The sequence below is a fragment of the Oculina patagonica genome, chromosome 1, assembly GCF_052425735.1.
Source record: "Oculina patagonica isolate OP01 chromosome 1, crgOcupat, whole genome shotgun sequence".
Classification (NCBI taxonomy): domain Eukaryota; kingdom Metazoa; phylum Cnidaria; class Anthozoa; order Scleractinia; family Oculinidae; genus Oculina; species Oculina patagonica.
In genome coordinates this window covers 31,677,200-31,694,216 of record NC_135758.1, presented here as the reverse complement: position 1 = coordinate 31,694,216, position 17,017 = coordinate 31,677,200, and the positions used below count along the sequence as shown (strand labels likewise).

Below are 17,017 nucleotides of genomic sequence, written 5' to 3'. Positions count from 1 at the left end.
GGAATCATTTGTTTGTCAGGATGTGCCTGGTTGTAGAGTTTGAAAGCGTAGTCTGTGTTCGTAAAGTTTTGTTTCGCTTGCTGTTTGATCTCATTGTTGGTTTCGATCCAGTCGAGAAGCTTCGTGCGGTCGCGAGAGTATTTCGCGTAAGCTGCCTGGTAAGCCTCGAGAGCTTTGTCGTGTCTTTCTTTTTCTTTCAAAGCGGCGTCATCTCCGCCACCCAAAGCTCGAGCAAGATAGTTGCCGCCAATGAAAGCAGCAGCGTTCAAGATAGCTCCGCCAGCCATAATCGCTACGCTTGCCATTGTGTGTTTTTGTTCTTATATTAAGATATTTTTTTTTAATTGGTGGGGAGAATTTTCTGGTCCTCGAGATACTGTTTAAGTGCAACGCTGCCAGCCATGACGGCTGTGAACTTTACATAGTTCATAAAACTGCTGCTTGGGTCGGATGTGAAGTTTTCTTTTACAACTTTTTTGGCAGCCCAGCCGATTCCGGCGGCAAGGCCAGTGAGAGTCGCGGCATCCATGAGCGTTTTCACGAGCTTGTTGTCGGACATGGCGGTTCAGTATAAAATAATAAAAAATATTCAATTGAAAAATTTTTTTGTTTATTCTTCACCATTTTGCGAAGCAAAGTTTGCAACTTCTTCACCAGATTCAACTTTTTTTGTTTTTTTTATACCTCTTTTAAAAATTGTATCCTCATCCTTTTGCACCCGAATAGCGGTTTTAACGCAAGTTTTGGAAAATTCAAACCAAAGTAAAGCAATACCAGCCATAGCTGCACCTTTAACAAGGCTGTCAAGAATAAAACCAAGGGACATTGTCGGTATAATAAATGAAAAATAAATGTTGAAAAGAAATTTTTTAATCCATCGGACGGATTCCTCTTTGTTTGTGAGGTCTAATGGCATTTTGGATTGTCGAAGGCGTGTCTGAAGAACGCGTTGCAACCCTTCCAATACTTTCTGCTGTAACTGGTGTGTCATCAGTTATAAGAGTTGGCGGAGCTTTAAATGTTGGACTTCTTTTTTCGTTTATAAAGGCTTTTATGTCTTCGCGTTTCACATAAGTTGTAACGATTGCAACGCCGATACCAAGCAAAGATATCCATTGATTTGTGGTGAGACCGCTTGATTGCGGCTGAGCCTCGGGCTGAGCTGGTTCCGTTACGTCCGGTGGTGTTACATTTCGCTTTGCAGCAGCAGATTTCTTTTCCTTTTCTTTTGCAATTATTGCAGCAGCCTCGACAGCAGCTTTTTTCTGTGCTTCACGAGCCTGTTTTGTTTTTTCAGCTGCAAGCTTGCCAGCAGCAACTCGCTTTGGATTTTTGGCAGGCTTTGTTGCTGGAGTTGTTGAAGTAACTTGTTTCTGTTCTTCTTGAGCGATCGGAGTTTGTTCGAGCTCGGCCATTATATAATGAGAAAAAAATAATATTTAAATGAACAATGCTCAGCAAACTTTTTTGCTAAGCAATTGCTAGCATTTTCTTAGCATTGCTCAGAAAAATCTTCAGTAGTTGGTGTTTCAGCGCCATGGCGCTGGGACTCAAGAGTCCCTTTGGTTTGCGACTTTGTAGGGACCCCTTGGGCGTCTTTGACGCGTGCTGCGCACGTCCCCGCGCCAGGCGCGGCTTCGTTTAAATCAATGTGCTTTGTTGTGATGAGCGCAGCATTTGCAACGGCAAGAAAGCGGCCGCATTTCAAAGCCAGACCGCCTGCCAAAGTGGACAGCTCTTTACTGATAATGTAGTCGTTTTTGAGTTCCTTTTGATAATCATTGACGTCCTTGATATTTACGGCCATACCAACGACTTTGGTAACAAGAAAAATAAAGCTGTCAATCAAGCTGTCGGTTGTTTTGGATCCAACGTATGCCTCATATCTCTTTAAGTACTTTTCAACTTCTTTATCTGTCAAGCGCTTCACCTGCTCGTGTGTCAGTTGCACACCGATTGCTTCTTTGGCTTTTCCTGTTGAAACAAGGATTGCAAGCTGTTCACGCAAAGCAGGAATGTCAGGGCCTTGAATGAGTGCCATAGCGCTTTCTGTACTTTCTGGTTCAGCTCCTAGCAGTTCCATTACGGAAGCTAATTCTTGTTCACTTGCAGCGCCCTTGACGCTCTCGGGAGGAGAAGTTGCGAACGGGTCAGCCATTTATTACTCTAAAAAATATGTTCAATAAGAAAATTTTGTGCCGTAAGGGTGGCGATGAGAAATGACAAGATGCGAAAACTTATTTTTTTTTAGCTTTAAAATGATTTCTTTGTAATCCTCATGGGCAAGTTCGCCAGCGTAATCCTCAAAGATTGCCTTCGTGGTCTTTGCAGAGGGGGTGTAAAAGAAAACGATTGCCGCAACATTTTCGCGGAATGAGGATGTTATGCTTGTCAATTTTTGAGTTAACACCCATATGCTCAAGCCTGCGTGGCGAGCAGAGAAAGCAAGATTCACCAACTCCCCTGTTCTTCCTTTTACATCTTTCGAAGCAGCACAGTCGTCGAGGATGATAAGCGTGTTCGTACCCTCAAAAAGAAATCTTGAAAGCCTTAACCAAGATTCCACCTCGTGCTGCTCGCAAATGAAAACAAAAAATCGAATATCTTCCTCAGCAAAGCGATAATAAGTCTTGTTGTGCTCGAAAGTCGGGCAGATAAGCACGATGTAGTCAAACTTGCCTCGGAAAGGGCCACAAAGCTGATTGACCACGTATCTTGTTTTTCCTGAGTTCGTTGGTCCCACAATGAGGGCGTTGAAGGGTATATTGGCAGGATCCATCTTCGTTCGTATATGTACCTAAGGTACACTTTTTCAAAGAAAAAATTATAAAAGCACAGATTCTAACTGCCTGCCAAGTATATTCATTTGGGCGTCGCTGATTACGTAAATGTGGCAGTTCAAATTACCTGAGCCGCTTGCTTTCCTCTCTAGCTCAAGCTGGACACCGTCCTTTGTGTTCACAAGGCGCGTGCCGCTTCCGTGCATCGAGTGGTCAGCCATGGAACGCAGATCAATAAGAAGGCCAAACTTGTCTTCTGTGTAAAACTTTTGCAGAGTCATGTGCTGCGTTTTATTTTTTTCTTTCATGTAGAATCTTTTAACTTCTCCCCAAATGTCCATTCCTTCGATGCCGTTGTTGTACAGCATGTTTGGCGAGCCGTTGACAGTGATGCTTACTTTTGTAAGGTCCGGGTTAATGTACTTTTCCGAGCTCCTTGCACCTTTGTTATATTGCTCAATAAATAGGAGCAAGATACCTTTCATGGACCTCCTCTGCGGGTTGACCCTTAGATTCAGACGTGTGTCGGAGCCTTTTGCAAAAGTCGTCACTTTATCACGCTGGATGTGGTCGTAAGCGAACTCTTTGCCGCCCGAATAAGCGCTGAACGCTTCATCTGCAATTTCCTCGCTTCTTATCATCTCGTACTCCAGCTGGATGTTTGTCAACTTGTATTTTAGTTTTGTTGTATCTGAGCCTCTGACCACATGTTCGGCTGCCGCGAGCTTCAGTTCGAACACAAGATCGTTGTATAGTGCCTGAGGATAAAATGCCCCATGGTCAGTTAAAATCTGGTGATCCAGTCGGATGCGGTATTTATTTCCATATATCTCATTCAGCTTTTTTTCTGCGTCCACACCTGAAGTTTTCTTATCGCCAGCATTTGAGCGAATTTTGTTGAGGTCCTCGCTCTGAATGCCCTCTGGCACCCTGTCGTCGCGCTCCTCCTGCGAAAGGAAAAAGTCCTCAAATATTTTGTAGATGTCATAGCCAACCGTGTCCTGCACGACAGTGCCTTCGTACTTTACAACAAACTTGTCGACCAGAGCTCGGCTGACGTTGTCAACCAGAAAGTTGTTGGCATGGCCTCCGCTCAAGTCGATGTTGAAGCGCAGCGCCAGCGAGCCAGGCACAATGACCTCGTTTTCGTTCAGCTTGGGCACTGAAACATACAACGTTTCCTCTGGATTGGCTTCTGTGCGGTCAAAAGTGATTCGTTTTACTGCGCGCTCGGCTTTCAGTGCGCCGAGTATTTTCTCTGTGCGTCCCGGTTGAAGGTTTTCTTGAACAGCAGCCATCTCTCGATTGGTTTTATTGTTAAATTGAAAAGTTTAATTTGAAAATATATATATATAAATTAAGCGATGGCAACAGGTGGTGGTGATTTTGGATTCGAGGACCCTGATTTGGACCAAGATCTTGACCACAACAGTGATAACGATGATGAAGAGGAACAAGAGGTCGACACAACCCGACCATTTCAGCCCGGGGAGGCATCCACACCCTACCATGGGGGTGAACAACATGAAATGCAAACGATGCAGCACGAACAGAGCGGGCTGCCAGACACATCCTACGAAGAAACACCTTTTTTGGGAAGCTTTATTCATCAAGATGACAAACCGGCAATGATTGACAGAGCTAAAGATTTTATCAAAAGAAAATTCCCCAAAGTGAACTTCGCAAAATTAGACCCAATAGGTTTTAGCAAAAAGAGTGGCAATGAAACTACAATTGTATCCTTTGGATCAAAAGGTGGCGAGACCGAAATTTTCAAAAAAGACGGAACTGGCCTTCTCAAAAAATTCACAGACAAGTTTAAAGCCCCCCTTGGGCCAGAAGCGGAATCTCTGATTTCTCAAAACAATGAAGAAATAAGAGAAATGAGACCAAGATTAAGAGAAGCTGAAAGTCAAATACAACAGGCAGAAACAATTGACATGCAGAAAGAAAAAGCCACCCAAGAAGTAGAAGATTTCAGAATAAGAATCGAGCGAATAGATGCCAAGATGGAACAACTTGGGTCAAATGTTGAAAATGAATCAGAATTGCGCAGACTTAAGCAACTGAAAAAAAATCTTAAAAAGGATTTTGAAAACAAAAAAAAAGAAGTTGCTGCTCTTGAAAAACAAGCTAAGCAGAAGGCAAAAGAACAAAAACAGGTCGACCAACTCAGGGCAAGCATCGCTGCCAAAGAAACTGAAAAAAACACTTGGGAAGAAAGGCTTAACGAAACAAAAACTTTTGATGAACTTCATCAGAAAGAAGATGAGCTCAAGCGCCAAAACGAGGAAGACAAAAAAATTATTGAAGATGATAATGCCTCGCCATCTGAAAAACAAGCAGCGGAAGACAGAGTCGCAGAAAGAACCGAAGAGCTGGGGCGTTTGCAAACGCAGATTGCAGAAAGAGAAAGAGCGCTTCCACTTCGTGAGAGGATCAAAGAGATCTTCAAAAAACATGGCGTGACATTAACAGCAATACTTCTTGCTGCTGGTGTCACGATTGGTTCTGTTATTGGAGCCATTACAAACTCTTTGAAGGCCACCGGCAAAGCGTTGGGGAAAGGCCTAAGTGATATTGGCTCAAAGGTAGCATCAGCTCTGCCTGGTCTCATTGGCTCGATTGCGAAATTTCTTTTCAAAACCGCTGGTCAAGTAATTGGATTTCTTGCAGAGCACACCTGGCTGCTTATCCTTGCTGTGGTTGCTTTTCTTGTTGAAAAATACATCAAAAAGAGACGTTAACGCATAAGGGTGTAGAGCAAAGCTGCTGCTCCAACCGCGCCAACAGCGACAGTTGCTTTGTTTATTTCGTGTGAATCATTGGCTACGGCCTTCGTAGCTTTAGCGCTTTGCGCGTTGCTAGCTGGTGTTTCAGCAGCGCTTGCGGCGGGTGCCTGATTTTTTTTTGCTGTGGCGCTCTTGTGTATAGGATTTGAAGGGTGGCTGTTTGGTGGGTTGATTTTTGATTTTCCTCCGGCCATCAGTTTAAGAGCTGCTTTTTTTGTAGCTTTATTAACCTCATCATTCACTCCTAATTTCATCCCAACAACAGCCTGCTTAAGCTGGTTATTGTAACCAACAACGCTTTCTGTGTTTATCACCATACGAGCGGGCATCAGCCAGGCACCTGGGCAGACTGCAAGGTTAAGCCGAACCTTAGCCTGGTTGATGGCGAGTTGGTATCTTTGGACCGACTTTGCCAGATCAGGTTGCCTTATAGCGTCTTCAACCAACACGAGGAACTCACTTTGCGCTTCCTTTGCACGGCCGCCTGTTCCAAGTATGCTACTTCGAACGTTCACCTGCGAACCGAGAATACAGTAGACAAAAGCCTCTATCGACTGGTTTACTCTCGACAAACCTGCCTGAGTAAGCCTGGCTCGATGTATTGAATCAAGTTACCTTTGCTTGCAGCTCCCCCTTCGTCCGAAAATTTATCGTAATCGGGGTATTTTGCTCCAGTTTTGTTTGGTCCAATGTTAGTAATCCAGATATAAACGTTACCAAGTCCGTGGTTTGCGCCTGTTGTGAAACGGAAATCGCTTGACCGGTCGACACCGAACTCAGCACATATTCTTTTGTACGAAGCCACGTCGTACTTGTTGTCGAACTGGCTAAAAGTTGGGTCGCCAGGCAAGGCGCTTACGCTCTGAATCCCCCCCATCTGAAACAATATTCGCCTTATCGTGAAATAAACGTGAAAAAGGTAAAAATTTCGCACAATCGGTGGCAAGCTAAGAGATGAGTGTTCTTCATCGAAAATTTCTCGGCTTACCCCACTGCCTGTTGTCGCACACCAAACAGCAAAGTTAAGTTGCTGAGGCCAGTAGCCCATATTTTGGCTAGCAAGCCACCTTTTTGACTCTTTTCCTGATGTATGCTTCAGTTTTGTTTTTTGAAAAATCTCTCTTAATTTCGTTGTGAAATATTGGTCTGGTGTGACGTAGATGTTTATTTGGCTGTTAAATATTTTTTTCAAACTCGGTGCGGCTTCGTGAAATCCAACCGCGGGAATTGGCAAAGATGAGCCTTTTGCGCCGCTTGGTGACAGCTGTTGTGGAAAACCGCCTGAAATTTGATTCACCCCCAGTGCTTTTTTCATCTCTGGGCTCCAATATTTGCTGTCAGAGCCAAAAACATTTATCAAATGGCCTTGCCCTGCCTTGTAATAAATGTCTGCCGTTGCTGTGTGGTTGTACGCGAACTCAACCTGTGCAACAAATTTTGTTCGGTCAGCGTTTGGATATTTTGCAAGAAAAGGTTTCCATGCACTGTCTTTTGCCGCTTCAGAAATTTTAGTTGCTTCTGGGGTTTTCATCCACTTCATAAAATCTCTTTCTTTGGAATCAAGAAAAGTTAATTGAGAAATGTCATCAGCTCTCGGAATAGGCGGAGCCATTTTATATTAAAGATTTATTTTTCAAAAGATAATTATAAAGATGGTTGTGCTCACAATCGACGCGAGTTCCAACGGGGAAGCTGTTTACTTTGACCAGCCAATTGAAAAACCAAGGTTTATCAGCCTGCTGTCATGCTCGTTACAAAACAGCTGGCATAATCTGGAAGGAATTGGCTCCATAAGCATTAAACAAAACAATGTGAGCAACAATGTTGCTGATTTCTTTCCAGGCAACTACAATTTTGATGAAATTACAACTTACCTGACTAATAAGTTCAAAGATCAACAAAAGCTAACAGTAAAAAGGGATGATTTGAAAAGAGGCTTTTCAATAACAAAAACAAAAAATATTGAAAGCTTTTCTTTTGATAAAAATCTTTCTAAACTTTTTAAGAACACAATTGTTGATTCTGCTAACGCAAGAATTGAAGATTTTACTAAGCCAGACTTTTATTACATTCACTGCGATTTACTTTCCAAAGAAAATAACTTGTATAATGGAAAGCCAAGTGACATTCTCGCTTGTGTACCAATAACCGGGAAACCTTATGATTTGGTTCATTACCCTCAAAATTTTATCAATAATTCACGTCGAACCAACGCTGTTCAGAGTGTGAACAGTGTCACATTGACCGTCAAAGACAAAACTGGCAGTAAGTTTGACTTTGTTGGAGCTCCGCTGCATTTTGAATTAGAATTAAATTAATATTTTTTTATTGTATACGACCATGTCATCTGCTAATGTTCTCCCGAGTGCCCCTGCTTATGGTGATCGCGAAGAAACACAACTTTATCCAAGCCTCCCAACAAATGCCGAGAATTTTCGGCTGACTGAAATAAGTAAAATTGAAAAAGAAATATCCGCTGAAGCTGAGCATTACAGGCTTGTGTTAAAAAAATATAAAAAAGTCCGGAAAGTTATTCACTATTCCGTGGTCTGTCTTGGCGCCGTGACGGCAGCTCTGTCTTCTGGAGCTGTTGCGACTTCACTTACTGGTGTTGGAATTGTTATCGGCGTGCCTGTTGCAGCAGTAGCAGGTATATCTGGCGCAGCTTCCACTGGCCTGTCAGTTATCAACAAAAAGCTTGAATGTAAAGTTAATAAGCACTCAAGAATCCTCGCTCTGGCTGTTGCAAAACATGACTCGATAAACAGCTCTGTCTCACAAGCTCTGAATGACAATCTTGTTTCTGACAAAGAGTTTCAACTGATCTTACGAGAAATGCAGAAATATCGTCAACTTAAAGAGACTTTACGTTCAAGCTTTGCACACAAACAAACAAATTCACAGCCAGACATCGAAAAAATACGACAAGAGATCATGAAAGCAGAAAGACAAAAAATGAAAAAAAAACTTCTCGAAAGCACCACCGACATTTCGAAATAAAATTTCAGTCCAATAGAACATTTTTTCATTTAATGAAAGAATGATTGTCTGCGCTCATCTTGTCGTTTACTTTGTGATGGAAGCATTGTCGTTCGAGTTGCAAAAAAATGTTCGAGACATCACAAGAGAGGTTGTTGTTTGCCTGAACGAGGCAAAATAAAAGGTTAAAGCGCGCTTAAAGTGACTTTCAGCCGAGTCGAAATCAGAAAAAAAATAAACACTTGATTTAATCCCCACAGTCAAGGGCTTGTCTGAACAATGCATGCAAATTTTTTTTGTGTGTGGGTGAATGTCCCACAGCGTCAGACTTATGCAAATCAACAGCTTTTTAATGATATAATAAGCAATCAATAAACATTACAAGTGTGTTAAGTAAAATAATTTTATTCAGTTGCTAAGTTAAATGTTCGTTGACAACGGCGGACATCTATGGCCGCGTTATCCAAGGTAAATTGTTCGTTGACAACGGCGGACATCTATGGCCACGGTAACTAAGGTAAATTGTGCATTGACAACGGCGGACATTCATGGCCATGGTATCTAAGGTAAATTGTTCCTTGACAACGGCGGACATCTATGGCCACGGTATCCAAGGTAAATTGTTCCTTGACAACGGCGGACATCTATGGCCACGGTATCTAGACAAGAGCTTCTTGACAACGGCGGACATCTATGGCCACGGTATCTATGGGAAATTGTTCGTTGACAACGGCGGACATCTCTTCACGCGACAAAGCATCTGATTGTTGTCCGTAATTGCTTCGGTTTCGTGAAGCGAAGGCACGAATAGCCGATGTTAAATATTATAATCGGACCCTCGTTTGTCGTTTCCAAATGATTCATGTCCGTAAGCTGTGTCTTTTGCTTCTTTTTCAATGAAGGTTTGATAAACGTCTTTATACATCGGCCATACTTGCTTGTGTAATACAAAAAAGCTTATGTGAATAATATAAAGTTATAATTTTAACTGTGATTGGTCACAAAAGACGTCATTACATCGGGAAATAACCTATTAACTAAAAATAGTAATGACGCCTGGTGAATAAACTTACCGTGATCTTATATTGTTCTTTTATGTGCTAGAAAGTTCTTAGCTCAATATTTCACGGTATATTTACATGTTAGTCAAATTAAATATTGTTGTTGAATAAACCATAGCTCTCAAAACACACATACAAAGAGTTTGAGTTGTTTTCCGGCTAAAAATATTCAAAAAAAAAACAATTAGATTACGTCAAGGGGGTTTTCCGTTTCTTGACAGCAATACACCCACGCAATCAAAGTCATTGTTGTGACTTTCTGTGTTGCTGCAATAATTTATGCACTCGCCGGAGCGTGCAAGTTTTGTTTAGCTTGTTAAAACGTTTGCGACAACACTGCTGTCTAATTTTTTTAATTTTTCAATCAGCTCGTCTGTTAAAAAGATTGTTATTTGTTTTTCATTTTCTTTAGTTTTTTTGTATGTTGTAAACGCTTTTCCATGAGATCTTTTCAAGTTTTTCTTTACATTCAAGTTAATTTCTCCAGTTCTCCCTCTTCCCATCTTCGTTTACTCAATAAGAGCATTTGTTCAATAGGAATTGTTTCTGGCACAGCAATTAAAGGTTGGTTGTAATTTAATACAATGGCGCCATACAACGATTGGTACACTGTCGGGTCCAGCGAATCTGCTTCAGGAAGTTAGGAATGTGAAAGCCACTCACATTTTCCTCCTTTTTTTACCATTTCCACGCCTGCTTTCCCGATTTTTTTGTTAGTTTTAACCATGCTTTGCATAAAGATTGCAGCTTTCTTTTTCTTAAGTTTTCTGGGATTAAACGTCTTTTTTTGCAACTCGTTTCGCGAGGGGGGTAAGAAAGGCGTCTTGCGTTCCGCGCACACTTGTATAATAGGAGTTGTGGACACAAATTGTGACAAGGAGCGAGGCGAGCCTGGGCGAGCCGAGCGAGTTGTCACGGTTTGTGTCACAACTCCTATTATACAAGTGTGTCAAACTATGAATTACAAAGCATAAAATGTCGAAATTGCGACTTTTCCCCCAAAATTGTCACTAAAAATTGCGGCTTTTTCCCCGAAATTGTCGCTAAAGCATTTCGTGCGCCAGATCATGCTCTCGCCACGGTCTGGTGAACACGTCACACGCTCACTCAAGCATGAAGCCGAGAAGCACGTAGTGTGAAGATTTCTTTCAAAAAATGTCGGAACCGTCACAAAAGCATGTTCAAACAACTTAAGAGGCAGAGGTTTTACAAAATAAAACGGAGATTAGTTCAACCGATGGAGAACAAATCAAAGGAAAGGAAGTGACGGATGTAATATGATACTGTTGTTTTTCTCGCAGATCGCTGTGATGCCTTTTAAGTTTAATTAAATTAACGCCACGGATTCTACAGGAATTCTACCGCATTGAAAAGCACACCACGTTAGGCTTTAATACAAAATTTCTAAACACGTCCCTGTTATTTTAATTTTCAATAGCTTGAATTTCAGTTTGATATTGAAACAGCAAACGAGATACTTTTGTTTTTGTCAAAAACATGTAACATTACACTTTTGTTTTTGTCGAAAACGGATGTAACATGATGATATGGTAACGCAATTTATTTTTTGCAAACAAGGCGACATTGATTATAACACAGATATTATCAGTTGATTATGAGATGCTAGATCACCTTTTCTAAGAAAACAGCATTGCCATATCAAGAATTATTTCACATGAACTACTATGACGCCTTAGTGTTAAATTCAATTAATTTGTGGTTTTAACTTGGCGCCACAGAGTCTACACGAATCCTTCTGCAGAAGAAACACGCAATGTTCGTGATGTCGACTGATCTGCGCATGCGTTTAGCACAAAGTATTTTGCTCCAGAAAGAATTGTACCACAAGGAGACCATAGTGCTTTCTGAAACAAATATATACCTTGAGTTCTTCAATATTGTAAATATCGTAAATATACTCCCCCGTTTAACCACGGGCACACGGTCAGGTTCTCTCCATCCCCTCCCCCTTTACAGAAATAATTAATTAATTGATATTAATTAATTAATTGGTGATTAAAAGTTTACACCGCCTTAGCGGTTTAGTGGCTTAGTGGTTTAGGGGTTTAGCAGACGCCAACCCACCAAACCATCACAATAGTGCATTCTGCACTAAAAATGAAACCAAATTTGATTTCAATTAAAATGTGTTCAATGAAATACAAAAACATGCAGTCATTTGCCATGATTTGGAAATTTTACATCAATTGAACTTTGTAACAAGATTTGTACACCAAACTAAATTTACCATTAGAAAAAACAGAAAAGCTCCAGCTCTGAAAGCTCTCATTGCTTGTAATTAGAGTTCAACAAAAACTGGTCAAACTTGTGTTCTGCTGTCACATGCTAGAGACGCATTCTTATTGGGATGCTCAAAAAGTGTCCCTGAAGGCCCCTTAAAATATAGAGGTTTCCTTTTAATGGAGGTTATAGATACAAAGATTGCATGAGCACTGTTTGGGATACTTAAAGGAGAGGTCCCCTTCTTAGAAGTGTCCTAAATTAGAGGTTCCACTGTTATTGTATTTAATGTCTAACAATATTGTTGCATTAAAACTTGTAACGTAATTTGGTTTGTATTATCAATGGCTATTTTAGGAAGATGACTCAAATGGGAAAGGTAAAGAAACACAACCAGAGTCAAGGAAAAAGAAAAAAGGTGCTTCCCAGAGAAACAGGGAAAAAAAGTCAGACAGAAAAAAACGAGTGGAAGAAGAAAAACGAAAAGCAGTACAGTGAGTGAATGCTTTAGTTAGGTTACTTTATGAGATGGTTAAGTGTAACTGAGTTTACTGCAAGGAGCAAGAATGCTAAGTTGCACATGGGGCAATAGCGTTAACGGGCAGCATCTTTTAGCAGACAGACATTCCTTTAGTATGTTAGTGTTGGTATTCAGCACCTCAGGCTCTCTAAAAAAACCTCAGGCTCTATGACTTGAGGGCGGGGCCATGGTCAACAGTCTCCTGGCTTATGAGTGTGCGATCACATCTTCAACTTGGCTTTGTCCTCTGTGCATGCTTTCAACATTTCCCATTCCCCCTTTCCCTGTGGCAGCATTCTTTTACCCTTGGTTCATGTTGTAAGGGTTAAAGGAGTCATTTATGGATTCCATGAAGAAGAACGTTTCCTAATTTGATGGGACCCTGTGAATTTGTGGATGACCTGTTCCTTTTACAACATAAGAAAGATTTAGACTGACTCAAAAACATTCTAGTTACTTCAGGCCCTGAGGCTCAAATAGTTGCTAAACATGTAAGTTCTTTTTTGTGCTTTCTTTTAATTATTCATGTAAATGCACTAGAGCAATTAAGTTATTGTTGTTGTTGTTGTTGTTGTTGTGCTCACCCATTTTTTGTTCAGCTTCCACTTTGGTGCCATTTTCAATTAGTTATTTCTCACACTGCAATGTAGTAGTGGGAGAATAAACACCAACTGCAGATCTTGATTTAACTAACAACATTTAATCTTGTCCTGCAAATGAGCTCTACAGAAACACTCAAAGAACAAATTGACATACACAAGGCCAAAACCTGAACCATGAGACCCAAAGGGGTCCTAAAACAATGACTGGGCTATTGTTTGCATAATTTTAAAATCATACAAACATTTCTTAACCATGTTACTTGTGTATTGTCATACAGCTCTGTAAATGTGTCTATCAAGTGTCACACAAGTCTGTGTTCACTTGCTACACATGCACACACTGGTCTTGCGCATGTGTGTTTGCCCTTTACCCCTGCCTCAGGAGCATGGGCCATCAACAATCACCATCCATAGTCTTCTGTTCTGTGCATCCCTCTCTTAATAGTGCCAACTCTTGCCCAGGGACCTGTTCTGCATCAAGCAAATGCCTGGTGTTTTGGTGATGACCACTCTCACACCCCCTTGTGGGTTCCAGGTCAAACCTTGTCTGGTAATGCTACCAGAGGGCTTTTGCAAAATGTGCCCAAGCTATTTCCATTCCTTCCTCTGAATAGCTTTCCCTACTGGAGTTTCTCCAGATCCCTGCCAAAGCTCAATGTTGCTGACTCTATCTGACCATTTCAATTGCAAAATTGCTATGCAGACACTTGTTGATGAAAGTAATTAGAGCTTGCCCACTCGCCCAGGCAAGTGTCAGAACTGTCGGGTGAGTACATATCAGCGAGTATGATTTTCACATCCAGAATATATAACTCAAAATAAGGGTAACGTCCTACTCTCCACTTTAAAATAATCTATTCACTGACCACACTTATTTTGAAGAATGACTCAACGTTATTGCACTGGGTTGCATACCTTTGTAAACCATAGTGTGAAGAAATGTAATTTTAATATTTGATACTCAGGTGACATCTATGTACAATTTTTGTGAACCACTGCAAAATGCTTCTATATGCGAGAAACATTTATAGCGCTCACTCTGTTTGAAAGCAAAAGGGATTCTCCTAGATGTGAAGTTGCTGAAGCATTTGCAAATAGGCATAGCAAAAAAGGCATCAATGGAATTTGATTCCAAGACCTTTATATAACAACTCTCGTGCAAATACAGGGAACCACTGAGCTCAGAATGAATACGTGGTAAGTTCCACTGATGGCTGTGGAAGTGTTGTATACACGATTTAATACCTGGCGTAGTCACCAATTACAAATTGAGCTAAAGTAGGTATAAGTTGTGCCATTTAGGTTAATTAACGCCCTAGCAACGTTCTAACAGCTGATGTCCAGACTGGAATTTGATGAAATGCTGTAATGCAACAACAAGAACAACAATAGCCTTTATATGTACTCTAAAAAGAAAGAAAAAAAGAAATTATTATACAGTATCATTATTACTGTTAGGAACGTCAATGAACGACCAGGAAGTAGGTATATGTTCTCAAGTAAAAAGGTCTGAGATCACTAGCTGGCCATTGAAATAATAAAAGCCCTCTAAGAGGACATGTGGTTATGTACTGTCTGTAGTAAATAAGAACGACAAAAATAATAATAATAATAATAATAATAATAATAATAATAATAATAATAATAAAAACAAAATCACACAACAAAGATGCTGCATGGATAAAAGCAGAAGCATATAACCCCGAAGCGTATAGCTCGCGGCCACAGCTGGGGATTTTTAAATCGCGCGGGTAGCCAATCAGATTTTACTTCCTAATATGGATCAATTCATCGCACGCGCGACCATCGCGCGAGTGTCAGGGAAAACCTCAAAATGTCCGCCATTCGCTCCCTTGTAAAAATTTTACCGCGATCGCGCCGCGAACGCGCCGCGATTCGCGGCGCGTTTTTGGCCGCCGCGATTGGCGCGATCGCGCTGCGATTCGCGCCGCGATCGGCTTGGATCGCGGCGCGTTTTTGGCCGCCGCGATTGGCGCGATCGCGCCGCGATCGGCTTGGATCGCGCCGCGATTCGTGCCGCGATTCGCGCCGCGGTTTTGGCCGCCGCGATTCTCGCATCGCGGCGCGATGGGTCGGGAATCGCGCCGCGATTTGGCTTGAATCGCGCCGCGATCGCGCCTAAATCTATAAATTTAAAAACAATTATCTTGGCGTTTTGCATACCGACAAAACAAACACACAGACTGTATCGAAACAACATCATTTATTTACAGAAGCTTACAGAAAAAGACGGCCAGTTTCGCTGCCGAGCACAATTAAATTTCGCAAAGCCGGAGAGCGTGATTGAGTCTTTAGTTTACAAGCAAATAAGTGAACAGTTCTTCTGTAAAATGTGAACAACACATACATAACGACAACTAACCTTTTACTCGTGCTCAAGCGAAAGAAGATGCAATGATGTGATCCACCAAACGAGCGAACTATCTCTTGCATCTGCGAAGAAGCCGAACCGTCGAAGATGCGCTTTCGTTTCCCCGAAGCTTTTTTAAATAATACAACATTTAAGTCCCAAGCATCAACAGGTACAACTTTGCATTGAATGGTCCTTACCGTCAAAATGTTTTCCTCTTTCCACTGTTCGAGTTTTGCATTTTTTTTTATATTCACAGTTTAGCTGTAGTTCAGTCAACAAAGTCCATGACGAAGCGACGAAGCGCTAGCTGTTGAAATTATAATAAACTGTCGCTCGAATTAACAAAACAAATTCTAGCAGTTTTCACAGAGACCCTTTTCCCTCAAGTTAGGTCGCTTCTAAACTCTTGTTATTAACAGAAGCAGCTAAAAAAGAACACATTTTTCCAGTCCTGATTGTGAAGAGAAAACATACCAACTTTCTCGAAATAAAATTTCTTTTCTGCTTGGGATGGCGTAGCGATTGCGTGTACTATGCACTACGTGACCTAACTCAGCCAATCGTAACGCTCAGTTCACGACACCTTGCGGCAAAAGGCGGGAAAGGACTTCGATGTGTGTGGTCTACGATCGTGGTCTACGGGAAGGTAAATATATAAAGCTCTAAAAAAAGCTCATTCTGACAGCCTCTTCGGAGCCACAATTAAATTAAATGCCATATAGAGGATTTTTCAATGCAAAAAACGCAATTGCAGCGCATCCTGATTGTATTTGCATTTGAAGAAAATGGCCGACAGAAATTTGTCATTGGATTGCTCAAAGGTATTAAGGTTCCTCAAAGATAAGAAAAGAAAGAAACGAAGTGTTTGAAAAGATTAAAAAACGGACTGTTAAGAAATAAAAATTCTTATCTTTTAATTTATCTTTACTCATTATCACGCGCCGCTTTGTCGCGCCAGTTCGTCTAGACTAAAACTAAATAAAACTTTTCTCGTGGGAATCACGTCCTCACGGCTCACCGTCACGTAATAAAATGTTTTTCGACATTTTAAATCAAACTAGTTTTATAACTACTTTGATTAGTACTTAAAGTTTATTTCATCAATACAAGTCATGATTTGCGTTACGACCACAGCATGATTTGTGAGAGTTTCAAAGCATATTGACTTTCTCCCGGTGATCGAGAAGTGAGTTCTCGCCGGGAACACTTCCCGAGATTTATTCCAGCCCCCCAAGTCGCGGTGCGGTGGTAATCAATCGCGCCGCGATCGCACTCATCACGCCGCGATCGCGACTATCACGGCAATCGCGGCGCGATCGCAACTATCGCGGCGCGTTCGCGTTCATTTACAATCGCGTCACGCACGATCGCGTCGCGATGACAACAAATCGCGGCGCGATCGCGACATTCGCGGCGCGATCGCGCTGCGATCGCGGTAAAATTTTTACAAGGGAGCTGTCATGGAATAAACAAACCTGTAATGTAAGAGAAAACTCTACTTTTGTGAGGTAAATTTGACCACAACAGTTATACATATTAAGAAAAAAGCCTAGGCTAACTTCGCAAAGAAAAAATCCGCTTGAATTAACAGGAACTAAGAGTGAAGGCGTGAACAAGGGAAAGATCCACTCGACAGCATTCCTGTTCAAAAATATCGATGTATTGCTC

The 17,017-nt window shown here is 41.4% G+C and overlaps 1 protein-coding gene across 3 annotated transcripts in view; it reads left to right on the top strand.

Moving 5' to 3' along the window:
- Window positions 1-17,017, top strand: part of LOC144664084 (E3 ubiquitin-protein ligase rnf213-alpha-like) — a 163,060-nt gene that overhangs the window by 45,565 nt on the left and 100,478 nt on the right. For all 3 annotated transcript variants that reach the window (XM_078525228.1, XM_078525223.1, XM_078525215.1), the window contains exon 4: window positions 12,211-12,347. In XM_078525228.1, the coding sequence (XP_078381354.1) occupies window positions 12,211-12,347 (137 nt within the window). The remainder of the gene's footprint in view (window positions 1-12,210; window positions 12,348-17,017) is intronic.